This window comes from Pangasianodon hypophthalmus, chromosome 5, assembly GCF_027358585.1.
Source record: "Pangasianodon hypophthalmus isolate fPanHyp1 chromosome 5, fPanHyp1.pri, whole genome shotgun sequence".
Taxonomy (NCBI): Eukaryota; Metazoa; Chordata; class Actinopteri; order Siluriformes; family Pangasiidae; genus Pangasianodon; species Pangasianodon hypophthalmus.
Window position 1 is genome coordinate 11,283,849 of NC_069714.1, and position 26,195 is coordinate 11,310,043.

At 39.5% G+C, this 26,195-nt stretch overlaps 2 protein-coding genes across 3 annotated transcripts in view; both read left to right on the forward strand.

Moving 5' to 3' along the window:
* The window catches only part of igsf3 (immunoglobulin superfamily, member 3), a 119,123-nt gene extending 113,905 nt beyond the window's left edge, over positions 1-5,218 (forward strand). The window contains 1 exon segment of the mRNA XM_053233990.1: positions 105-5,218. Coding sequence (XP_053089965.1) covers positions 105-355 — 251 coding nt within the window. The 3' untranslated portion in view covers positions 356-5,218.
* An 8,637-nt stretch (positions 5,219-13,855) lies between these two features.
* Positions 13,856-25,457, forward strand: ttf2 (transcription termination factor, RNA polymerase II). Of its 2 annotated transcripts, XM_026946568.3 has the most exons (23): positions 13,856-14,106; positions 14,333-14,444; positions 14,984-15,070; positions 15,153-15,222; positions 15,684-16,652; positions 16,788-16,908; positions 17,873-18,049; positions 18,133-18,290; positions 18,426-18,507; positions 18,995-19,102; positions 19,270-19,420; positions 19,570-19,675; positions 20,334-20,518; positions 20,622-20,775; positions 21,704-21,795; positions 21,880-21,959; positions 22,049-22,185; positions 22,306-22,476; positions 22,618-22,670; positions 22,789-22,942; positions 23,169-23,251; positions 23,964-24,038; positions 24,182-25,457. In XM_026946568.3, exons 1-23 carry the CDS (start codon positions 14,079-14,081, stop codon positions 24,324-24,326), a joined length of 3,498 nt encoding a protein of 1,165 aa, XP_026802369.3. In that variant the 5' UTR covers positions 13,856-14,078; the 3' UTR covers positions 24,327-25,457. The 2 variants fall into 2 exon arrangements, with proteins under 2 accessions (XP_026802369.3, XP_026802377.3); XM_026946576.3 differs by lacking the exons at positions 13,856-14,106; positions 14,333-14,444 and adding an exon at positions 14,462-14,580.
* Positions 25,458-26,195: the final 738 nt, after the last annotated feature.

Here is a 26,195-nt window from a genome sequence, read left to right on the forward strand (position 1 = left end):
TTCATGAGCCTACTATTGACTTTTTTCTAAAATAGACTATTTTCTATGTAATAAATAATGCCTTTGTTGAAACTCATCTCAGAATCTTCTCTTTCTTTCCACAGTTTCAACCCTGCAGTCAGTGGTGTGCTCCAACAACTCGCTTTTCTATTTCGTTTTCTTCTACCCCTTCCCCATCTTTGGCATTCTGCTCATCGCTGTTCTGCTGGTGCGCTACAAGAGCCGGAGTTCCAGCAAGAATCAGGAAGGCAAGAACGGCGCGCCGTTGCTCTGGATCAAAGAGCCCCATCTGAGTTACTCACCCACCTGCCTGGACCCCCCTGCTCTCAGCCTCCACCCAGGCTCTGTGGAGTAAAAGGGGCAGAAAGAATGTCCCTCCTTATTCATCCTCTCTCACTCTATCTTTCTGTTTTTTTTGCTATATCTCCTGCTCCTCAGGAGCACTGTGGGCTCCTGACTCAGCCCTGTTAATCCCTCCATATGGCTGACTGAACCCCTACTCAGTTGACATGGTCATGGCTGCAGTGGCTGCCAGAGGAAAAGCCTAGACGTTTGGTTTGGTTGTTTATTTCAAGGATTTTCTTTGTATCATTTTCACACTCCACTATCTGGACTTATCATATTCTTACATTGCCCTCTCCTGAGCAGAAGTGCCTGTGTGTCTCAGAGCATTAGGTCTTTTTTTTTTCCCCGGGCACACATGGTCTACGGCACCCTGGTCTGCGACTGGGATGAAGAACATATTCTGTAAAGGATTACATGTGATTTTATCCTCTCTTTTGAATGTGTGGTATGAACACTTTTCCTTTTCAAATTTATGAAGGCTGGTGCTCACCTCTTCATAAGTATTATTTGTTTTGCTCACCTGGTTCTAATTTCAGCAGACTGGCTGCTCACAGCACTAGCCTGTAAATATTTTCAGGCAGGAATAGTGCACAGGCAAGAAAAAGAAAAAAAAAAAAAAAAAAAAAAGTGTGATTCCACCAGGTGATAAGGAAGGCAGTGATCTTGCATTCTTGACTAGGAGGGAGTCACAGAACTGACCTCAGACCTGTCTCTGTTTGAACTGATAAAACAGAGAGGAGAGATGTGTCACCTCCCACTGAGTCTAGAAACACTGTATTTTGTATCAGACTCATTCTCACTGCCAAAGACCCACTAAGACTTGGCTGATTCTCAGTGCTGAAGACTAACAAACCTGTCCTTGTGCACAAACAATAGTGACTTGACTAGTACTCTCATTCCTCTACTTGAGAATATCAGAAAGGAGGATGCTACACAACGGGATCATCAAATTCCTGCTCTGACCTGTAGTTTCATCACTAGTGTTCAGGAGTGGTATGCTTTTGCTTTGTTCAACATTGTGCATTTTTTTATTTCCTCTCTGAACTCTGGTAGAACAGGGAATTTCTAGTTACTTCCCTAAAATGATTCCAGACTGCTGGCCTCTGAGGTGTCTAAGCGATGTGTGTGTGCTGTAAGAAACATCGCAATGCTTCACCTCCTACTGTGAATACTTCACCCATCACCCATAAACTTGTAGTGCTAGGCTGAGTGGAGACTGGGACAAGGTTCTGATGGAGTCCAGGTAAGGCGTGGGACTTTAACATAATGAGATGGTTCCTCTTCATGTCTCCCCAGTTTTAAACTGCCTATTATAAACACGAGACTACTTGAGAGAGCCTGTTAAGACATTTCTAGTACATGGGACAATCCTAGTGCCAAGAACTTTTCCTTGTTTTATCTGTACCCTGTAAAAGTGGTCCAGAAGGACAGCAAAGCCTCCAGGGTTAGAGATATTATGTAAATATGGCTTCCCAGCTCATGCTAGGGGCTTATGGAATATATAGGTTCAAAGAGCTGTTCTTACCACTGAGACTTTGATTCTTCAGTAAATATGTATCAACTTAAAGATATAGAAAATCACTATAAAACTCCAAGATATATAAAATCACTCCTCCAATCTCCTCTAAAGGATAGGATTTTTCCATTTCCTTTTTTACTACATACAACTCTTAAAGGTTCTTAAAACAATTTTCCGCAAATAACTCTTTAAAGGGAAATTCCATCAAACATATTCTGAGATTCTTCTGTTGTGCTGGAAGTGGTTTTGATATTCTTAAGTGCAGTGCATAACTACAGAGGGAGCATAAATACACCTCCCTTGGGCATGCTGCTTTGCTTGTTAGGGTGCATAAGGCAACAATGAATTATACCTTTTCTTGCCAAAGCAGAGGAATTAATTATACATCACCACACTGAACTTCTTTTCGGTCAAGGTTTGTTTAAACCAATTTTGGAAGCAAATTGACAATAATCTAATGCTGAAAGCCTGTGGGAGGTGTATTTTGTGCTCTTTATGCCCCTGGAGTTCACATAAAAAATGTATTACCTTCATTTGTAACTACAGCAAATGAGTCTACATGTGCAGGCAGAATGTGCCTTTTATCTCTTAAGATGTTTAATTCAGTCTGAAATAATATTTGCTACTACCAGAGGTGTAGCCAAAGAAGTGACACGAATAGACACAGCTCATGTCCTCACAAAATGTCTGGTAGTCCCTGTGACCGGCACTAATCATACCTATATTTGCAAATTGTGACTACTGCTGTGATTGAAGCTTCACTGCTGCAAATCCTAAAGTAACACTTGCAGTTAAAGTATTCATATCCACTTAGTCTTGGTGCTTTGGCTAGCTAGCATGCGAACCATGTAATGTTAGCTAGCTGTTACCCAAAAACCTAGCTATAACATCAAACTACTAGATCTGTGTATACGTGTTTTTTCTTTCTGCTTGACTTTTCATTTAGGGCTTTAAAAATCTTTCAGAGGTTTTCATACACTGTATTAATGGTATCATTGATATACACAATTTTTTCCCTTGTTTGAGGTATCTGAACCAGGCTTTTGGAAATGAATGTAAGTTAATGAAACCAATCTAGCTGTGTAGCTGTTGAGTAAGGAAAGTAAAATTGTTGTAGATTTCACCAAGGACTAGACCACCACCCTCAATACAGTGGAATATTTATTACAGTAAAAAAAATTCTATAGCTGTTATCTGGATATGAATAATACACTACAATTTGTAGAAAGATGTTGGTGACAGCCTTCATTTTTCTTTTCTTCTTTGTAAAGCCTCTAAATATTTTACCTCCCTCGTGCTTGTTCCTGAAATAATCTGGAGCTGCTCCTGGTTACTACACTGCCACAATGTTGACAATGAAGCACTTTGTCAATGTTTTACAGATTAAACCTGGATTGCTGTAACAAAGACACATATTTTTAGTCTGATAATGATGTATGAATTACACTTTAGCAGGTATGTTGAGTTGTAGTGTGAACTGAACCTTGAGGTTTGTTGAGGTTTTTCTTTTTCACTTTTAATTTTTAATGTGTTTTTAGCCACATCCTTCAGTAAGATCTAAAACCTATGCCCATGGATTGTCGCAAAGCATGTTATCTATTGAGAGCTAGATGCAGTTCAGCAAGTTCATGTCCCTCTCGAGACAAGGAGAACCTCTTTCAGTAGAAATGCAGTGCTAGGTTTGATTTGTCCTCTCTGGCCTAGTGTCAGGCACTCACATGTGATCACTAAATCCATCTCTATCTTCACTGTAAATGCACACAAAACGGACAGACTTACAATATCGATCCACTTGAAGTTTGTGGTTGTCTTGTTTTATTTATTGAAATGTACTGTAAAACATTTAGTTTAGACTGTGTGAACTTCAGCAGTTTGCATAGATAGCGTTTTGCGTGGACTTTTGGACAATAAAGCCACTGTGTGCCATGGCAGAGAGTATTATACAGAGGGTGCTTTGTGAGTGGCACAGACTATGTGAGCTGTGAGCGATCATCCACACAAAGCTGTCAGCTCATTTTATTTCTCTTTTAAATCGTGTCAAAGTGTATAGTGCATGATGGAGGAGGAGGCATTTTGATGTTTTGAACTCTTGAGCATTGTATTTCGTGACATCATGCCAGTCTGTTGCCACCCTCTCCATCTCCTGCATGTTGTAGGAGCATTATAAATTGGGTCCCAGAGGCCTGGAGGTTCTTCCACCCTATGGGAGCTCATTTCTCCTCAGTAGCCTGAGGTGAAACTCACCTGTAATAATTGATCATTTTTCCAGTCTCTAAAACAATTCCCTGTTTACCTCATGCTTTACAGGCTATATATGTGATACATTATATGAGTAACAGCTGCGGTTTTCTGCAAACAGTGTTATTCACGCTAATTTGCAATATGATGATATAGCCTTGTGTGGATGTGTGTGGATGTGTACTTGCCATAGGCTGCTCTCGTTGCAGGAGACGGAGGATGTGGCACTGCTGTGCGATGTTGCAGTGCTGCCGCCATTCGAGCTATAGAGATTTCCTCTAAACTAGTGTTTTTGTAGTTCAGCGTAACTAGCGGACCCATAACACCCTCGCAGTGTTGTAGATGTGTTCTGAGGGCTGCATGTCATGGCTGTGTACTGACTCCAGATTAGCTGTGGAATTTGAAAAATAATACATTGTGGTGATGTGTTCAATTCAGCCAGTGATGCTTTTTTCAAGTGCTGTGTTTTTATTATTATTATTATTATTATTATTATTATTATTATTATTATTTTGTAATTATACAAATAGTGCACTGATGTTAAAAAAGAAAATCATAGCCTTTTTATGCTTTGTGTTTTGCTGTAATGTTTTCTTTTGGTAGTTTATATATATATAAATATATTTTATTGAACTGTAGCAGTCGCTATCATGAAATGGCACTATTCTGTCAGTTTACTGCAATAAAAGCATTCAGTGCACAGTGTTTTGAAATGTGTTTATGTAGCTTTGTGAAAAGCAAATTTCCTTGTTATTGCAAGCTGATACAGCTGAAGAGGCAAAACACCCATGGTAAGTTCAATAAATTACACTGTATGGGTGCATACGCCATGGGGAATACTACACACGCTATCAGCTTGTTGGTCTATAATGTTGAATGATCCATGCAGCACCTTTATCTTAATGTGTCCACCACGCACCCATGTGCCCTGAAGAAAATAGGAATAATGTGTCAGATGGCAGCTGATTAAAGGTGAGAATGAGGTGTGACACACTCATTTGGCTCTGAATGATGTGCTGGGGTCCAGGTGGGGAAGAGATGTATTAAGCTATGAAACAGAGGAGGGGGCTTCATCCTACCTGCTGCTCTTTGCTCCTGCTGGTCTAACACAAGTCTGGTTTTAACACAGGTTTTAACAAAGAAGAGGTCTTTTAATATGTTCCTTGAGTTTGACGTTGTGTTATGATCTATAATGCCAGTCAGATGTTTTTGAACAACCAATAGTTTTTAGCTTTTTTGTTTAAAAGACCTCATTTTAAATACTCAAAAATTAAAAAAAAAAAAAATCTAACAAAGGAATCGGTCTAACTGAATTGAGAAATGTTTATTAGTAAGTGTTTAATGAACTGAGAAATCTAATTGAACTTATCTGTCTAATTAAGTACTAATAATATGTAGCACACCACATTTATATTTTAGAGTTAATACTGGCACAGATCATAGAGTGACATTTGGATCTGAGAGTGATCAGTTCATAAATTCTACAAAGATTTAGCTTTCCTCATTTAGTTGTTAATCTGTATCCTTTAAGTTGGTCTGTGGCAATAATAGTGAGGAATCAAGAAAAAAAACATGACAGGGCACTCTGCGATGGGAACCCCGATGGGAACCCCGATTGGCACCCCGTCCAGGGTGTCTCCCGCCTTGTGCCCGAATGCCCTGGGATAGGCTCCAGGCTTCCCGCAACCCTGTGTAGGATAAGTGGTACAGAAAATGGATGGATGGTTGTTTTAGGAAAATAATCAACCACAGGAGTGCCATTACAACAGTTGATTTTTATAATAGCATGTCCTGAATTGTTGTATTCCTCTTACACCAATTTGCCAATTCTACCAATTTTCTATTCATTGAACAATGACCTGTTGAAGATTTATCCATTTATTGTTAGAATTAATGTTGTGAAAGGCCAACAAAACAAGTCAGTTCCTGGTATGACTTATACGGCTATAAGCAGTCATCCTCTCACCTTTTTCAATCTCTTGTTAATAAGTTAATAAGACAAAAATGGGCTCCATCCTGAAGACCTTCCTGTGTCTGAAAACGCAGCTTTTACTCTGACCGCTACAAAGTGCTGAGACCCCTTCCATCAATTTTAAGTAAATGTGTCCTCTCAGAATATCTTACCCTGGCAACAATTACACACCTTTTTATCCAATTTTGTGGCATGTCTGCCATGCATGCCCCTGTGTAAGTCATTTCTACAGAGGAAATGAATTAACCCCTTGTGACCAATCAGAATCAAGAGTTCAACACAGCTGTGGTAAATAAAACATAAGAAACTCCAGGTTTGCATGTATGTATTTGTGTATTTACTATCCTGTAGTATCTGTAAACACATGCATATGTGCATGTAAATGGGCACGTGAATGACTGGTAATTAAGTAACTGGTAAAACTGGTGAATGGTAATTAAGACGTGTGTGTGTGTGTGTGGGTGTGTGTGGGTGTGTGTGGTTGTGTGTGGGTGTAAAAGCCTGCACTCTGCCCAAGCTGTCAGGGACAATAGATGAGGCTGTCTGCCATGGTTGTCCCTTCTGCTAACTGAGCAGTGTATGACCACCAGGGGCCACAAGCAAATCACATAACACAACTCATCCTGACATGTCCTGCCAAAATTTCATTCTGCTCATGAAAATTTATATTCCCCTCTCTGATATATGTGTGATTGTATTTCTCAGCCTGGTGGGGAATTATTAACCACCTTTTCCCTGCTTTAGCTTGTGTTGCATGATAGCGGTGTGGAAAGTGCTCGAGTGCTTGTTAAAGTGCTGTAGGTTGCTCTGAGCCAATGGTGACCTACAAAATATCAGTTAAGATGCAACAATTTGTGAACTACTTTCTGAAATAGCAGAACCTGTTTTGAGGACCTCTGCCTGTACATCATAATTTGATGATTTTCCTTGCTCGAACATGCCAATTATTTACACTTTTAGTAGGTGTGTTCGAGTAGGGAAGTGACTAAACTGTGCTGGACGCCGGCCCTTCAGAACTGGAATTACGCATCCTTTCTATATATTGCAATGTTTTTAGATTTTTTTTTTTAGATCTCCTAAACAAAATATAGAGTGTGAGAGGTCAGCTATAAGGTCATATAAATATATCTGCTATATTTTAGAGCTAGTATACTCTAATGGATGCAAACATATATGACTTCATCTTTAGCTACAGCAGTGCTCCTGTCTGCTTCCAGGCTGAGGCTATATTTGCTGCTGACTTGTACTAAATATGTAGTCCAGGAGTGCAGGCAAACTGGGTCTGTTGTAAAGTTCTTAGGTTTGCATAGCTCTCCAAAATTCATACTTACAATAGGTTGGTTTTTATGTGTCTTAAGCTGATGTGAGAACATTGAGGTGTCATACATATTGCCAGAAATGTTACATTGTGTCCTCAGTCTACTCAAAACCTCAGGTTTGAGCTTTCTGTTTCTGTAACCTGAATCCTAAGTTATGCTTATCAATAACATAACCCAAAGCCATGCCAGGATTTATCCTACAGAGTATTGCTTTGTATTGCATTACAGCTAACAACTTAACTTAGATTGCAGCCTAGCTCTTATTCCTGAGTGTGGCTTAAGTGTAGCTTAAATGAAATTCACCATTTCAATTACTAACTTTTGCCTTTGAGTTTAGTGCTCTGAACTATATGAATTTCCTTTATTTCAGACAGGTCTGGATTAATACACCCATGAAAAAAGGTGTGTAGAAGTGCTGCGTGGCCTCATGCAGAATGTTACTAAAATTAGATAATGTGCAGTGAAGCAACCATGTCATTTTCAGCCCCGCGGTAAAGGAGAAGCTTGCGTCAGTGAACAATGATGTGCACTTCGTTTGTTGGTTTCGTACAGACACATGAGAAAATTTGTTTCTCTGCTCACAGTAATATCAGACCTGTGGTTTATACTTTTATACTTTTACTTACTCTACAGTGGTGTATTGTTATGTGTAAACCAACATTCATCTTCAGTAACCGCTTTATCCTTGTCAGGGTCTTTGTGGATCCAGTGTCTACCCGGTGGAACACACTCTGAATGGGATGCCAGTCCATCACAGGGCACCAGGCACATTCTTCACATTACCATTTACACCATCAAACACTCGTTCACACCTAGGGGCAATTTAGCGTAGCCAATCCACCTACTGGCATGTTTTTGAGAGGTGGGAGAGGGAGGAAACCAGAGAACCCAGAGTAAACCTGCATGCTGGGAGAACATGGGAAACTCCACACAGACAGTAACCCAAGCTCAGGATCGGACTGAGGACCCTGAAGCTGCGAGGCAGCAACGTTACCCACTGTGCCACCCTGTGAACAAACAAGGAGTTAAAAAACACTAAGATTGACTATGAAGATGGACTGGTTGAACTTCACCCACTAGCATCCCAGCTAACTGAGCTAACCTTACTTACTGCATCATCTACCTAACATCTTTCTCAAAGCATGGCTGTGTGGCGTGTTGCCAAATACATCTACCGTCACAGGTACACTTAAGTGAAGTTGATCCTTTAAGCAACCGCTGAAGAGTATGCAGTGAAATGAATTAGCTCTCTGCTGCACTCTCCTACAATGGCATGCAATTTCAATTATGGGAGTTTTGCTCAATTTTGTGCCTTTAGCTCAAACACATGTAACCTCGGTGAACAAATAAATACAGTCATAATACTGGCTTAATTAGAAGTGCATCTCTGTCTCTCTTAGTAATTATGAATGAAAATGTTAATGGGGCCAGTGTGCTTTTAAGGCAGTTTATCTGCAGTGTTGTCTCATCTTAATTTCAGAGGTGATTTTACTCCTATACAGGAAAAACATGGTGTCACTAACCTCCATTCATATTAGAGAAGCAGGCTAGATTAAGCCTTGAACTCACACATTCAACGATTGTATCTTGGTTTTAAACATATGGAGCCTCTGAGGTGACATGGAGGTTATTTTTTTAATGAAAAGTGGCCATGAATGAGTATATCGAGGCTGCAAGTTAATATTTCAAGGCCCGTGGACACAACATAATAATCTGTATAATGGGTATAATAATACCAAGGTCATGGCCATGAATTGTGTAACTTAGCCCGACTTAATATGTTGTGGGAATGTCATACTTAATATGTGGTCTCCAGTTAATTATTTGGAGGGGATTTGCAGAAAGTATATTCACTTTGAAAAATCGCTTAAAGTGACACAGGCTAACTGCATCCATGTCGTAACATCAGTGACTCCAGTAAGTCTTTATGCAATATTCCAAGATTGAAGTAATGTTTAGATGCCTGTGGCCAGAATGGTCTAATTTATGTCGTAGCGTCTCACTCACTTTTGAAATACAATAGTTGCCACAAGTGGCCATGAAACAGAGCTCGAGAAACTTGTTGCCTTATTTTGTGGCCTTGTTAAAAAATAAACAAGATGTCACCTCAGAAGCAGCATGTAAACCAGTATTTTACTAAAAAAGTGATATCTTGATATCAGTAGAAATACACTATATGGCCAAAGGTTTGTGGACACCTGACCATCACACCTACGCTCAGCGTCCACCTGTACACCTGCACATTCATGCAGTTATCCAATCAGCCAATCATCTGGCAGCAGCACAATGCATAAAATCATGCAGATACAGGTCAAGAGCTTCAGTTAATGTTCACATCAAACATCAGAATGGGGAAAAAATGTGATCTCTGTGACTTTAATCGTGGCATGGTTGTTGGTACCAGATGGGCTGGTTTGAGTATTTCAGAAACTGCTGATCTCCTGGGATTTTCACACACAACAGCCTGTAGAGTTTACACAGAATGGTGTGAAAAACAAAACACCTTGTTGATAAGAGAGATCAGAGCAGAATGACCAGATTGTTTTGAGCTGACAGGATAGAAATTCAAATAAGCAAGAACAAGAATCTGAGGCTATCATGGGCACAGACTCACCAAAACTGGACAGTTGAAGACTGGAAAAAGACCGTGTGATTTTTAAAATTTTTTTTATTTCGATTGTCCAGTTTGGGTGAGTCTGTGCCCATGATAGCCCCAGATTCTTGCTCTTGGCTGCCAGGAGTGGAACCTAATGTGGTCTTCTGCTGTTGTAGGCCATCCACCTCAAGGTTCGATGTGTTGTGCATGCTGAGATGCTTTTCGGCTCACCACGGTTGTAAAGAGTGATTATTTGAGTTATTATATCCTTTCTGGCAGCTCAAACCAGTCTGACCATTTTTCTCTGACCTCACTTATCAGTGAGGCATTTCGGCCCACAGAACTGTCGCTCATTCAGTGTTTTTTGTTTTTCACACCATTGTGTGTAAACTCTAGAGACTGTTGTGTGTGAAAATTCCAGGAGATCAGCAGTTTCTGAAATTAAAAAAACAGCCTGTATGGCACCAAAAACCATGCCACGACCGAAGTCACAGAGATCACATTTTTTCTTCATTCTGATGTTTGATGTGAACATTAACTGAATCTCTTGACCTGTATCTGCATGATGTTGTGCATTGTGCTTCTACCAGATGATTGGCTGATTAGATAACTGCATGAATGTCCTAATAAAGTGGACAGTCAGTATAAATGTGCTTTCTAAACATCCCATTCCTGATTTAATCCCCCTTTGTTGTTATAATAACCTCGACTCTTCTGGGAAGGCTTTTTGCTAGAGGTTGGAATGTGGCTGTGGGGATTTGTGCTCATTCAGCCACAAGTGCTTCAGCGAGGTCAGGCACTCATGTCAGATGTGGAGGCCTGGGGCGCAGTCAGTGTTCCACTTCATCCCAAAGGTGTTCAGTGGGGTTGAGGTCAGGGTTCTGTGCAAGACACTCGAGTTCTTCTATTCCACCCTTGGCAAACCATGTCTTTATGGACCATGTCTTTGTTCAGAAGGGTACACTGTCATGCTAGAACATGTTTGGGCTTCTTAGTTGCAGGGAAGGGAAATTGGAAATCTACCACATATAAAGATATTCTATATAACTGTGTGCTTCCAAATTTGTGGCAACAGTTTGGGGAAGAACCACATACTTGACATAGTGATATAGTGTGTCTTGAATATGGGCAAATTAAACTAATATTTCTCTTTATTAGATTGTTTTAAAACAACTATAAGATAGTTAGGCCTTTTTTAGACATGCTTAACATGGTCTTATTTCAAGCATAAATTTCCAGAAAGAAGCAAAATTATCTGCCAGTAGAATTTTTAAGTTTGAAATTAGTAAATATGTCTAGAAATAGGTTTAATGGGCTTATACTGTATTTGTTACATAACAATCTCACAGTGAGAAATATTAGATAACTTTTTCTTTATTCAACATATCTTTACTTGCTAAGATGTCATTTTTTTGCAGTGTGTAGACTTGCTCTTTTTTTTTTTTAACTTCTTCTGAATACAAGCTCACACTCCATTTACCTCTCTCCTGATGTGTCAAAATATAACAGGTTTCATGTTGCTACATTTTTTTGGCTCAAGTGTAGAACAATTCCTAAATTCAGAAGCCTGGTCTTGACAGCTAGTTGACTTATCTAGATCCACAACATTTGCTTTCTCTCCTTGTCTATTTGTCAATATGTTTCGTCTTTTTCCTCGTTGTTGTGGCTGCTCTCAGCCGTGTCCATTTTCCTGTCTTGCCGTCTCTTTTATGTTTACCTGACTGGTTATATCATTCACAGCTCTAGTTCATGCTTTCTCACTGCAACATTGTAGTTTATTGTCCTCATTGACAAGTCTGGATAGTTTGGAATGTTTAATACTAAAAGTAAGTTCAAGCTTGTTAAATGCAACATTTCTACAATTAAGTCAATATTTGACACAGTACACACTCTTGAGGGCTGAAAAAACACATAAGAAGTAAACCTTTCCTGCACTGGCCATGAGTTGACCTTTCCAATTGTTTTCCTTTAAAAGGAAGGAAGAAAAGATTGTGCCTTGACCTTTCATCACCTCAATGTTCTGGTCCCAGAGAAAGAGGATTCTGCATTATAGTTAATAGAAAGACAAGCTAAATCCTATGGAAATTTTACTCTGATGCTCTTGCTGAATATAATGCTGTCAGTTGTTTTTGCTAAACATGCCATACTGAAAAACATGGTGTAGTGTGGAAAGGAAACATTACCAATTTAAATCAAATCTGAACAAATGCAAATCTGAACCAAATGAATCATGTAAATGATGTCTAAGTCAATCTACTCCTGCACAGTAGCACTGATAAGCCTCAGGTCATATTTATGTTTATGTGATGGGAATGCTTACTGTCCTAGTTAAATCAGAAGCCTACAAACATTTCCAGTCTTTCAGAACACCGGAGGCTGCACCTGAGGGCTATGGATGTGTGACCAAAATGGATAACTAAACAAGAATGTATTTATTTAGATGGATTTAAATTTTGTTTAACCAAAGTGGCCTGTAGCTAATTCCATCCAAGGAGGATGTTGGAGCCGGTGAGCACTCTTCACTGATGTTAACTCCACACTACAGGGCTTCTAACGGCAGCTGTGACCTGTATTCTTCCCACCAGTTTGTGTACTGTGTGTTATTCCCTGTTCTCCCCGAGAGCCTTGTGTCTGTTCAAGGCAGGTGTAGGCAGCCTCTCTACGCTACGGTTTCTCCTGTGTTTCATCACCATCACTGCTCGCCTCCATCTTCCCTCTGTCAGCATAATTCCACCATTTCACTGGTAGTTAAAGGGTTTTTGTATAAAATGGAACACTTTCTGAGATTCTGTTTATTTCTGTATTATTTTATGGACTGTAGTAGCTTAAGCAAGATCACTGTCTGTCTGTATTCCTATACTTAGCCTACTTATTCTTCCACGATGAAAAATCCAGGTAACATGGTAACAAGGATATAGTATACCTTTTAAAATATTTAAGGTACACCATTGGACCTTTAGGACTAGTGATGTACTTTTAAAGCTTTACCGATGAAGCTATTTAATGGTACACCACATGCACTTTCCCAAAAAATGTACCCTAATGGCACCCCTCCAGAAACAAGGAAAAGTACAGTTTGGTAATTTTATTTCTAAAAATTCCACATAGAGAATGTATTTTTTAAGAAAATGACACAACAGTAAGGCAATTAGAACATCTCTTAATTATCTCAAACACGTATTGATTTATTTAAGTAATAAGGAAGCTAGAAAATAAATATTAACTGGTGAAGAGGGTCTACCACCAAACTGAAGATTATATATATATATATATATATATATATATATATATATATATATATATATATATATATATATATATATATACACATATATGTGTGTGTGTATATATATATATATATACACATATACACACACACACATTATATATATATATATATATATATATATAGTGTGTGTGTGTGTGTGTGTATAATGTATGTATATACTTAATTTATTTGACTAGTCCATAAAAATCAAATCAAAGTGAAATTTGATATTAAAAAGGACTATGTTTAATTAAATCACAACACTGCAGTTTTGTTCATGCTTTAGGCCTGTGATGAAACACAAGCTCAATTTGCTGACAGTATCATTTGCTGCCTCATTTTGTTCTGATCAACAGAGTTTTGCATATAGTCTGAGTATCTCCATGTCTTTGTATCAGAAATCTAACCACACACCTAAAAGGATGAAGAAATTCTACAGGCGCATCCAACATTTCCAAACCTGAGGAGCATTTGCCATCTGCTGGCTGCCAGTCAGAGGCACAGATTCACAGTCACGTCATGATGCAAAATTGTGGAGGACGGGAAACATTTTTTTCGGGTTTTCCCCTATGACATGAATGCTAAATAGTGTTTAGCAGTATTAGTAGTAGTAGTAGTAGTAGTAGTATTTGTTGCATGATGTTTAGTGTCCAGTATTTGAATCATAGACCATATCTTGAACACGGCAGCCGAGTTTCTTCTCAAATAATTTCTGATTGGCTAACGGAGAGAAACGTCATCAAGACTGCGACTGCGCGCCATTTATGTCACAACATAACTAGTCACAGTGAATAGAAGCGTTTACAGTTTTTCTTCGCAAAATGGAAAGAGTTCTTTGTGAACGACACGGTAAGTGAGCAGTAGCAGTAGTAGTAGTAGTAGTAGTAGTAGTAGAGAAATCAAATTAGAATATGGCAGCCTAAGTTTCAGTGGATGAAGTGCAGCTAGCAGAGACCGGCTTTTAGTGACGCTAACGTTAGCAATCTTCACCATTCAAACAGTGCTAAAGTAAATATTTCGCCATTAAGATGATCTCATATTGATGATCTTAACTAACTTAGCATTCCTTGTTCAGGCAACATTTGCTTTCTGAAGACTGGGGTGAAAGAAGGACCGAATAAGGGTAAAAGTTTCTATGTTTGCACCGGGCGGGATGCGACACCGTGTGATTTCACACAGGCTGCTGAGTGAGTCCTCATAAATACAGGCTCGTGCTGCCTTCACGTGCTGTCGGAATTCTCCCACTTCTGAAGTGATAATTATGAGTATGTCGTGTTCACATGCTTTGTTGTCGGAAAGAACATGAAACATGGACGACGCCAGGTTCATTCATTCATTCTTTTTTTCTTCATTTTGCCTTTATTTTGAAACTATAACACATTACTCAGATAGCTCGCTGACGAAAAGGGAATTTTGGTCAAATACAGGCTATTTTCACGGTGTAAAAATGTACAACAGGCATAGAAAGGTTACATGAATCAGTTAATTAATGAATATGACTCAATAAATCAATGAATATGACCAAAATGGCAAGTGCTGACAGTCAGTTGCATTTAAAAAAATGTATAAAAGCTGTCATTCCATGTTGAAAGTTTAGGACTCCTCCCATCTCAGAAACTCCTATTTACAATAATTCCAATAGCACGTGAAGGCAGCATAAGTGCACTGTTTATCACTGTTCAGTGTGGTAACTAGTGTGTAAATCCAAGCTTTCCCTCATTCTCAGACTTCCACCTTCTCACTGTCTGCGCCATGAAGATGCACTGGTTGAACTTCAAACATTAATTCACAATGCACCACAGGGCACCTACAGGTAAACATTCTCACCATGTGCACAGTGGTTTTATGCTTTAACATTCTGGTCTTTGTAATATATTTACTTATCACAACTCTAGGCTGCTGTATCGCTGCGTAGTAGGAAAGAAAGAGGGACAGAAGTGGTGTGGGAGTGTTCCATGGACAGAGGTAAAACATTACTTTTTTTTTTTAACCTCTCTGTGTGCTAGTAAACACAAAACATGTGTTCTTGTTTGTCACATTTACACTAGGGATGCAATAAACCAATATTAACCATGAGCTGGATGGGTATTGGATCAGCTTTAACATATTAATCTGTAAAGATCTACTTTGCTTATGCTTGGCTGACATGAGATTGTTTATGTAAAATAGGACACAACTTACCTTAATGAATGTCACCATCGCCCTGCACATGTCTTGCACAAGTTGCAAGACAGAAGCATGCAGAGAGCAGACTAACTCAGTGAGAATATACCTAGAGCTCAGATAGTCATAGTGTATCAAAAATGGGATTGGAATATTCTTATGTTATATTTTACTATAGTTGAGATTCAGCAAATTCAATAATGTTAGTTGTGAAGATGCATGCTTACCTTTGTAAAAATGTGTGTTACTTGTTTAATTTACAGAAAGACACTAAGAAGAATCTTTTGTCAGAGAACAAAAAACAGCATTCCAGTCTGCCTCCTGTTAGAAATCCTTTCAAAGCCCCCGGCAAAGCAGACAAAACCTCAGAGTGGGAAAAGATTCAAGAAGGAGAGATGGATAAAAGAGAGGTAAAGGCATTGGAAAAGTCTGTAGAAAATGAGAGCTCCAGGAAAAGCAACAATGATGAAATTCATAAAAAGAAAGCAGAGAAAGAATCTGACGGCCAAAGAAACTCGAATGGTGCAAATGCCAGGGAGGGAGAGGCAATGAGTTCTGCGCATTCGGAATCCTGGAGAGACAAAAAACTTCCTCCTGGAATGAAGATAAGGAAGCGATCATCTGATGAGGACAAGAAATTGCACAGCAGTAGTGAGGTGACTGCAAACAGATCAGAAGCTTCCAAAGGTTCTTATAGTAGCAGTAAATGTGAAAGTGTTAATGAACAGCAAACTGAGAAAGAGACTAAATCACAGAACTCCCAAAGCCATGCCAAGGGGGAGAGAGCAGCTCCACGGCAAAGCCCTAAAGAGAAAACTGAGGGACACAGTCCTCATTTAACTTCTAGGAAGACATCTACATCAAATACAGACTCTCAGCCAGGCAATATTCCCAAAAATACTCCAGAAAAAGACAGTCAGGCCAGCCCAGGTTCAACATCAGAAGGTGTTTCAGCTTCACTGAAGCCTGTTACAAATAGCGCCCAGAAGAAAACAGTAAAATCACCGTTTGGAGACTGGAGTGGTGATGATGATGATGATGATGATGATGATGATGTCCAGTTGGTGTCAGTTCAGCCAGGCTCTCAGCAGACTGCTTCAGTTCCAGCCGCACCTTTGCAGAAAACCCTTACCTCCTACCCCGGCTTCCAGCTTATGTCAAAGGATAAAAGTCAAGAGGAAGACCCCAGAGCACTCCACAACCAGCTTACAGCCCAGCTTAAACAAAAGAAGGTACTGTTAGTGTGCTTTGTTGGTCTTCTCTATCTTTATTTGTAACAAAATGTGATTTCTGAATAGTGATTTTCCAAAGGCTTTCTAATGTCTTATAATTATTTCCATCTCTTCTTTATCTGTATGTGTGTCTAGGCCACTCTGTCATCAGTTAATGTGTCTGCTCTGCCTGACAAAGGAGAGAGGCTGAAGAGCCAAGTGAAGCAGCTGGAAGAGGCTCTGGAGGCTTTAAGTCTGACTAGTGTTGCTCTTACTGGTGAGATACTGACCTGTAATGTAATGTTCAGATGGGTTCACTTGTCTGTCTAGAGGGAAGATTCACTGTAAATGAATACAAAGTTATTCTGTCTGATTACCTTATCCTGTGATGAACCTGACATTATATGAGATTTTAGACAGTGCTCTCTAAACACCAACTGAGGGAATAATTTTCGGAGAACTGGTGTTCATCCCTCCTGTACAGTTACATAGGCTTGTAGAATCCAAGATGCATTGAAACTGCGGCTCATGGTGGTCAAACTCCTGATTTCTTTTTTAAATTTGTCAACCTTCTGTACATTTCTGGTTTATATCATTGTTGGTTATAGGACTGCATGTTAATTAATGTATATTAATAGTCAGTCATGGTGACTGGACTTGCCGGATCTTCTTGAAAATCTTGTGCTACTCATCTAACTCATCAGTTAAATTAAACTTTAGTGTATGATTCTTTCCCACAACATTATGAAACTGGTTAATAGCATTGAAGATATAAACTCCTATGGTAAAGACTCTGTGTAAGAAGTCACAGACCACATCACTTCACACCAGGTTAGCCCTCCTGTGATGTGCTGATAGAAGTTTACCAGGTGTACTGGATTGTATATTTCAGGTACATAGTAAGCTTCTGTCTTAAGTGTGTTGCTTACACAGGAACACAGAAGGCTCTCCAGCCGCATAATAGATAATTACTCCTAATGGAAAAATGTTGCTCTTTGTGGACCTTGTTGCTGTTTTGACCAAGGCCTGGTCTGGGTAGCTGCATGATTTCAAGGCTTCCAGTTTGTGTTTCAGTGGGTGGTGGGAATCTAATGCTAATCTGTAGAGTGGGCTTTTGGAGGTCATTTTTTAATTTCAGGTGAAGTGTGAAACGTCAAGGTTATTCTGTATAGCTGCTCCTTGATACTACTAGACGATTAAATGAAATAGATGAATAGACATATTGAATAATCTGTTCCCAGGGTCTCAAGAAGCAGACAGTGATGCCCAGCAGAATCCCAAACCCAGCCATTCCAATCCTTTTAACCGTGCAGGGGGTACTATTCTCCTGTCCGAGGCTCCAGTCCATTTTCAGCCAAGCTCCTCTACTAGCTCACTGGGACTGCAGCTCAGTCAGGGCTACTCCCAGATGTATGGAGGTAATTCAGTTTAATCCTCTTCTTAGACACAGTCATGTTGTATACTCTAGCTGTCATTAGTAATATGCCCTGTTTGTCTGCAGTGGATCCTCAAAAGCAAGCCTTCTATGGTGGCAGGATGACTGAGGACAGACTGCTCGCTGTGCGCAATGCCACAACAGAGGCGATTGACCACCTCCACCACTCACTGGAGTCTTGCCCTTCTACAGACACAGAGGCACAGGATCCCAAAGGAATGAAGGTCAGAGACACTACTTAACAACTGGGAATGATTTTGCTCATCTATCTCTTCAAAGATGAAGAGAATTTTATTATGGTAAATGTAATTATACATTTAGATATAATGTAAGTCAGGAATTGATCTTTTACCTTTCAGGTTCAGTTGTTGCCTCATCAGAGAAGAGCCCTGGCCTGGCTGCTATGGAGAGAAACCCAAAAACCCTGCGGGGGTATTCTGGGTAAAACATCATTTCTCTTTTAAAGTTAATGCAAGTTAATATATAAAACAGTATAATTGGATTGAGCATGACATTAATTGGACTATGTGTCTGGAATGTAGCTGAATTAATGAATAAATTGTTAATGAAAAGACAAAAAAAAAAGAAGTAATTTACACCCTACAAGTCCACTTTGGAACTGATTGTTAATGGGTTTTTTAGCATTAGGATTTAACATAATTTTAATGTCCGGCAATGGTGTAACTTGTTACACGTACAACATTTTCACTAACTTATGTCTGTCTTAAGAATTTATTGATTTTATCATTTAAACATTCACATAAATGTAGTCAGACTGGTATTGTAGTTGTATCTTAGATTTATTTTAATCTTTTGCATCATGGGATGTTTTTATGGTATTTAGGTAACACTCACTTCAAAGATACAGTGATCTTGGAGGACTGTGCATGTGTTTTGCTTTTATTTTATGTATTTATTATTAATTCAGCGGATGACATGGGTCTGGGGAAAACCCTCACCATGATCGCTCTCATTCTGTCCCAAAAGAAGAAGGAAGAGAAAGACACTCAGCTAGAAGGATGGATCTCTAAAACTGGTAAGCATTCCTGCACAGTGTTGCTGCAAATTGCATGCCTGGTTATATAGCTATATGTGCTAGATGTGCTGGTGCCTTCCTGTTATTCTCAGATGATTTTGTGTATGAATTTTCTGCAATGTGCTGTGCTATGTTTGTGCATTGAACGTAGCATATGATTTGGCTAGACTCATCTTTGGTGGCATCCCAGGGAACTCTGATCATCTGTCCTGCCTCTCTGGTGCATCACTGGAAGAAAGAGATAGAGAGGCATGTGAAGAGCAGTCGCCTGAGTGTGTATCTCTACCACGGGCCTAACCGACAGAGGAGCGCTAGCATGTAATACTGTTACCCAAGCAGTCCTGCTGAGTCTCTATATTTATTTCACATCCATTGGAAATTAAATTTGTTTAGATGGCTGCTGTTCTCTGATTATCTGGCTGTATGGCTGGCTGGCACTCACTTGCTCTGTTTGCTCTCTCCAATAGATTGGCTGAACATGATGTGGTGATCACCACATACAGCCTGGTTTCTAAAGAGATTCCAGTTCAGAAAGAGGATGCAGAAAAGCCCAGCCAGGACTCTGAGCCTGTGGTATGATAACTGCAGAAATTATTTGAATGATTTGTCAGTCTGTGGTCTGGTGTCTTTTATAAGCTTAACTGGCCAAGACTATCAGGATCTTACCATTTATAAACTGATTGATGACTATTTGAGTTTTGTCAGTCTAACAAACACTCCTAGCAATGATTTTTTTTTTGTGTGTGAGTGAGTAAGCAAGAAGTTTTTTTTTTAAACCTCAGAAAGCTGGCTTGCGCAAACTCATCTCTTAAATATCATGGAAAAATACTGTGGTTTGTTGGTTACAGTGACAGGCAAATGGCCTGCTCATGTTGAAGTAGGCAATTCTTGTCCACTTTGAGTGAGAAAAACTGCCAGACATTTTAGAAATAAACAAGTCATGAAATAAACATGAAAGGGTTTCAAGGAAAAATTATCACATGCTCTCCAATGCCCGATATTATGCAGGATGTTAAACGTTGTTTGTTGTTTAAGTGTGTGAGCTCTAAATGATATTTGCCTGCCTACTTTGTTAGGAAAATGATCTGACCAAGAATAAAAATCCATCAACTTATTTTCTCAGATTCCCAATGTGCCATATATTTCAAATTTGTTTCCAAATGGATGCCTGCATTTGTAGATTGACTAATACAGATTTGCTCACATGCTCCTCCTGTATCTCTGTGCCTAGGGGTCTGAGCTGCCTCCTCTCCTGCGTGTAGCCTGGGCTCGTGTGGTTCTTGATGAGGCCCACAACATCAAGAACCCTAAAGTGCAGACTTCCATGGCTGTGTGTAAGCTGCGGGCCAAAGCACGCTGGGCCGTCACTGGTACCCCCATCCAGAACAACCTGCTGGATATGTACTCGCTGCTGAAGTATAACTTCATCTGTACCCCAGAGCAGTTTTCACTGCTTGCAAATGTTGCATGTTTAATTTTTCCCATTACCAATGTAATTTAAGACTTAAATGTGTTGTAGGTTTTTGAGGTGCTCTCCATTTGATGAATACAAGCTGTGGAAGGCTCAGGTAGACAACGGCTCTAAGAGAGGAGGAGAGAGGCTTAACATTCTTACCAGGTCCCTGCTGCTGCGCAGGACAAAGGACCAGCTGGACTCTACAGGCAAGCCTCTGGTGTGTACGGCAGTATATTATAGTCATAGCTCTAGAGATTTAAAATGAGGAACCCGAAGGACAGTATCACAGAGCTAGGCAAACTTGCTGTATTACTATTTCAGTGACATTTTGGCCTCCAAATCATTCAAATTCATATTAGGAAGTACTATGTAGGCAAAAGCATTTCCAGTATGTGGAAATGATTTCTGTAACCAGTGCTCTAGAGTTTCGTTGATTTTACAATAACTGTATAGGCTTATGGTGGTAAGTTCATTAGCTTAGATCATCACTTTTAATTTCTATATCTTGATAAATGTATTGTTATAAACAACAAGATTGATTAAAAAAAATACTCGCTCATTTATATCCAGAAGCAAAGGGAAAAAAGTGCACAAATGCTGGTCTTGTCCACTATGCTCTGGCTCATGCATTAGTTTTTCACGGTAAAGAAAAAGAAGTTTGGCATTGACACTGTTCTACTCTCTCATGGCAGGTCTGAAAGAAATGTCATGTACATACACTGTATGACCAAAAGTATGTGGACACCTGACCATCACACCCCTGTGTGGTTTTTGAACATCCCATTCCAGATTTAGTCCCCCCTTTGCTGTTACGATAACCTCCACTCATCTGGGAAGGCTTTCCAAGTTCTTCCACTCCAACCTTGGCAAACCATGTCTTCATGGACCTCACTTTGTGCTCAGAGGCATTGTCATGTTGGAACAGGTTTTCGCCTCTTAGTTCCAGTGAAATGAAATTGTAATGCTACAACATACAAAGACTTTCTAGACAGTTGTGTGCTTCCAACTTTGTGGCAGCAGTTTGAGGAAGAACCACATGGGTGTGATGGACAGGTGTCCACAAACCTTTGGCCGCATAGTGTATCTGTCAATTAATAGTTCACATATAAGCAAGGCTTAATGCCTCTCTTATTCTCCTGTGGTAGGTTTCTCTGCCTGACCGAAGTTGTAGAGTTCACAGGGTAAAACTGTCCGAGGATGAGCAGTCTGTTTACGATGTGGTGTTTGCACAGTCCAGGTATAGTGAAACACATTATAAAAGTCCCTGTCATTAAAGCCACACACTACATCAAATATAGCATTAAGCTGAGTTTCTCCTCAGGTCCACCCTCCAGTCCTATCTGAAGAGGCATGAGGGAGGAGACACGAAAAAAGGAGATGGCACCAATCCCTTTGAGAAAGGTTTGGAGAATTTTATATTTTTATTTAAATCCACAGCAGTGCTCAAGATCCAGTCTTGTCCATTTATGAGTGTTTTATGTGTGTTTCAGTTGCGCAGGAGTTTGGAATGTCCCAGCAGGATTCTGTGTCCCTCTCTCAGCAACCTCAGGTTTCCAGCACCATCCATATCCTGTCCCTGCTGCTGCGCCTCAGACAGTGCTGCTGCCACCTGTCCCTGCTGAAGAAGGTCGGTTTCTTTCTCACACACACACACACACACACACACACACACACACACACACACACACACTCAGTGCCTTCACGGTCAGTTTTAGCATGAGCATGTTTGTATGTATTTATTGGTCAGACGCTGGATCAGTCGGAGCTGCAGGGAGATGGGATTGCTCTGTCTCTGGAGGAGCAGCTGTGTGCTCTGTCTTTGTCCGAATCCTCTGACTCAGACCCCAAAGCCACCGTTTCCCTCAACGGCAGTCGGTTCCGCTCCGAGATTTTTGATGAGAGCCGAGAGAGCACCAAGGTGAGATTTTTCTTCCACCTTCTTTAATTGAAAATAATGAGCATTTTCTAAAATAATATTTATACATTACTTTTCTCAAACCTTGGATTAACCATGTCTGATGTATTTATTTGATATTGCCTTATATTTCATGTCATTCAGATTTCAGCCGTCCTCACAGAGTTAAAAGAAATCCGTAAGAAAAATCAGAAAAGGTACACATTTTCCTTACAATTCTTTTTCCTATGATTAACAGATAATGAGCATATTGCATTTCTATTATGGGTTGTCTAAATAGTGGGATGTGAGGCTAACAGGAGTGTGTGTTGGCAGTGTGATTGTGTCCCAGTGGACGACTATGCTGCACATTGTAGCTGTTCACTTGAAGAAGCTGGATCTGCACTTCAGTGTCATAGATGGTACAGTGAACCCTAAGCGACGCATGGACCTTGTGGATGAATTTAACACTAACCCTAAAGGACCTCAGGTGTGTTTCTCTATAGGGCAGGAATGAAGCTTCAGAAAGGCCATTTGTCATTTTTCGATCTAATAAGTGTTCTCTAATGAGGGTCATTCGGGTCATAATAGCAACCCAGAGAGTAACTATTAAAAAGGAATTCCAATTGACGTTACCCAGGTTGGATTTTAATATTAAAAATGCTTTGAGTGTATGTGTGTGAATGAGACATTATCTGAAATTATGTGTGCTGCAGGTAATGCTCGTGTCCTTATGTGCTGGAGGAGTGGGTATTAATCTGACAGGTGGGAATCATCTGTTCCTCATAGACATGCACTGGTAAGACCTTATACAAGTCTCAAATCTGATTGGTCAGATGTTGATTACATTTCTATAAAAGCAAAGCTCTGAAGGTAGTTCCAGCAGCAAGGCACAGGTTTATATTAATGCACCCGTTCTAATACATTATCATTTCTATAGTAACACCTTGAACAGGGACATGTATGGCAGATGGTCTTTATAATCTAAACCTAATAATAAATTAAAATATGCAGTTATTTTACAAAGAAAACAAGCTGTGTTTTTCTCTCTTATTAACTTCAAGAGAGGGGAAGGAAGAGTGGCTGGTGAGGGACCAGCTGTTTATATCCGCTGTAGTGTAACTGATGACAGGGAATAACTTGCTGTTATTGGAAAATAATCACCCTTGGGGTAGTAACGGTAACCCCACTTAGTGTCCCCATCACTGATTATTCTTCTATAACAGCAGTGCCTGTTGTGTTTTATTTGTTAAATAACTGCCCAGTGGGTAGGTGGAGAGAAAGGGGTAGCATTGGGTAATTTATGCAATGGATTTCATGACAGCATAAATTCCAGTAAGTGTGTAATTTGTTGTCCATTAGAGGTCCTTAGACTCCCCTATTCCATTAAACTGTTGTAATTACAGGCTAGCGAGGGCAGAAGAAATGGATGTTGGTGTCTTAAAGAACTTTGTAGTGAAATTTAAATTACTGCGTACAAACAGGATTTAAGAAGGAGCTACTTTTTACAGGAACCCTGCACTGGAAGACCAGGCCTGTGACAGAATATACAGAGTGGGACAACACCGTGATGTCACCATTCACAGGTGAGTCTTACACTTCCCATGTTCTTGTAACATCTTTACCTTCTTTTTATTAGTAAAGATATTGTTGCTACTGTGGTTTGAGGCTCTTTTTGCTGACATGAATAATTGTTGTTGCCGTAAGTCAGCGTATCTTTAATTTACAGGTTTGTATGTGAGGGCACAGTAGAGGATAAGATTTCCTCTCTGCAAGAGAAGAAGAAGGAGCTGGCTCAGAAAGTCCTGTCTGGAACTGGGTCCTCTTTCACCAAGCTCTCATTAGCAGACCTCAGGGTTATCTTTGGTGTGTAACATATAACATGGCTACAATCACCAGGTCTGCCCTGTGAGATTGTTGGGTTATGTCTTGCACTTGTATCAATGCCTTATCCATGTTTAATTGCCTTATACCAATGCCTGAACTGTATCATGATATTTCTTTTTAAAAAAATAAATAAATATATCCTGACTGAAAAAATAATAAATCACTGGTTCTCAGTCTCAACCCAGAGGACCACGTGGACACATGAACACCCGACTCATTTCATGTAGAGCTTTAGATGAGGATTTGAATTTAAGCTACTAGAACTCAACAGCTACTGAATATCCTGAAGGTGTAGTTCATTTCTCTTGACCTCAGCTCTGTGGACCTATCTCAGAGTCCTAAAACTGAGTATTAAAAGTGTTTCAGTGCCATCTAGTAGACATGATGTGCTATTTGGCGTTCTGTTTTGGTTATATACAACTGTGTTATTTGCCTTCCTGAAGCTATCCATTTTTATCCATTCATAAAACACTACCCAGTTTTGGATTGGATTTGGTTGCCAGATTTGCTTCCCCGCAAATATATGGTGTATTCAGAATTCGACATTACAATTTGTCTAAGATACATTTCTGAAATGCTCAGGGTGTTGACGATCTCCATGTGAAGAAAAAATGTTTCTATGGTATTCTAATGAAGCATGCCCTACCTTTTTATCAAACTGACTGAAAACCATTTTTAATGACTTTTTTAATGGCTAATTTGAGTAGGCCTTTGTTTTCATCCTCAGTTGTATGTCTAATACATAGCATGCTTATTCATGGCACCAAAAAATCATATATTATTAATGTGGCTTGAAAAAAAACTTTTCCAAATTCATAAACATTCTCATATTGTTTGACAACAGTAGATAACATATTAAGAAGTAACCTTCTATAATTCATTTCTTACAGCAGTAATGACAATAACAGGGTTTAGAAAATCTGTAATGTTCTCCAGATGTCCAAACAGATGAGGACTTCAGGCAGTTGTCATTTCTATAAATATAGTTAGTCTTGTACAGTATAAATATGTATGTATGTGCCCCTATGTGAAGTACACTACATTCAGCATAATCAGCTTTAGACATAGATAAACACTTGAAATTTAAAAGAAACACTGTGATGTGCCAAAAGGCCAACTATTATCAGATAAACACAGAAATCCATGGGATCTATAGAGATCGTATAGGTTCAATAGAGTACATCATAGTCCTTGCCTTTTTGGCCTTTGCTCAAGTGTGATAATCTGTGTAAAGTCATTAAATGCTCACACACTCAAATAGTCTGGCACATCACCCACAGATAAGTCACTGATGTAAAAACAGGAATAGTAATGATCTCTTGTTTAGTGAGAAAAGCAGACTTTAAGCCTGTGTGTGTATATACTTTAAAAATGGAAATGGGGATACAGAGATCCTCAAATAGAAATCCTCACAGAACCCAGGATAAAGAAACCAGATTTCACCCATCTGTGAAAGCAAAAATCCATTTTATTATTGTAGTATATTGCTCATGTACAATTTGTTCCATTAAACAAAAGAACTTCGCTTAAGTATTCAAGGTGGATGTGAATTCAATAATTACCAAAGCCCAAGGACACAAAAAAAAAGGGGGGGGGGGAGTTAAAGACTATTAAAAGGATTATTTAAGCTGCTTATCAAGTGGGATAATACTGTCAAAACACTGATTAAAACTTTGTGTTCCGTTTGGATCTGCTATATTTAACAGCATATTTAATTATACCTCAGTTATTCTAACACCAGAGTAAGTAAAAGGGATTAAAAGCTGTCAAGGGAACGAGATGAAGAAGTTTCAAAGACGAGATTTTCAGACACATTACAATATCTTTTACACTAATGTGTGAGTGAGTTCTGCTGA

Excerpts from the sequence above, each read along its gene's own strand:
- ttf2 (XM_026946568.3), top strand. The coding sequence starts at position 14,079 with ATGGAAAGAGTTCTTTGTGAACGACACG. Across the intron at positions 18,050-18,132 it reads CTACTCCCAGATGTATGGAG|TGGATCCTCAAAAGCAAGCC; the intron begins GTAATTCAGTTT and ends GTTTGTCTGCAG. Across the intron at positions 21,960-22,048 it reads CACCAATCCCTTTGAGAAAG|TTGCGCAGGAGTTTGGAATG; the intron begins GTTTGGAGAATT and ends TGTGTGTTTCAG.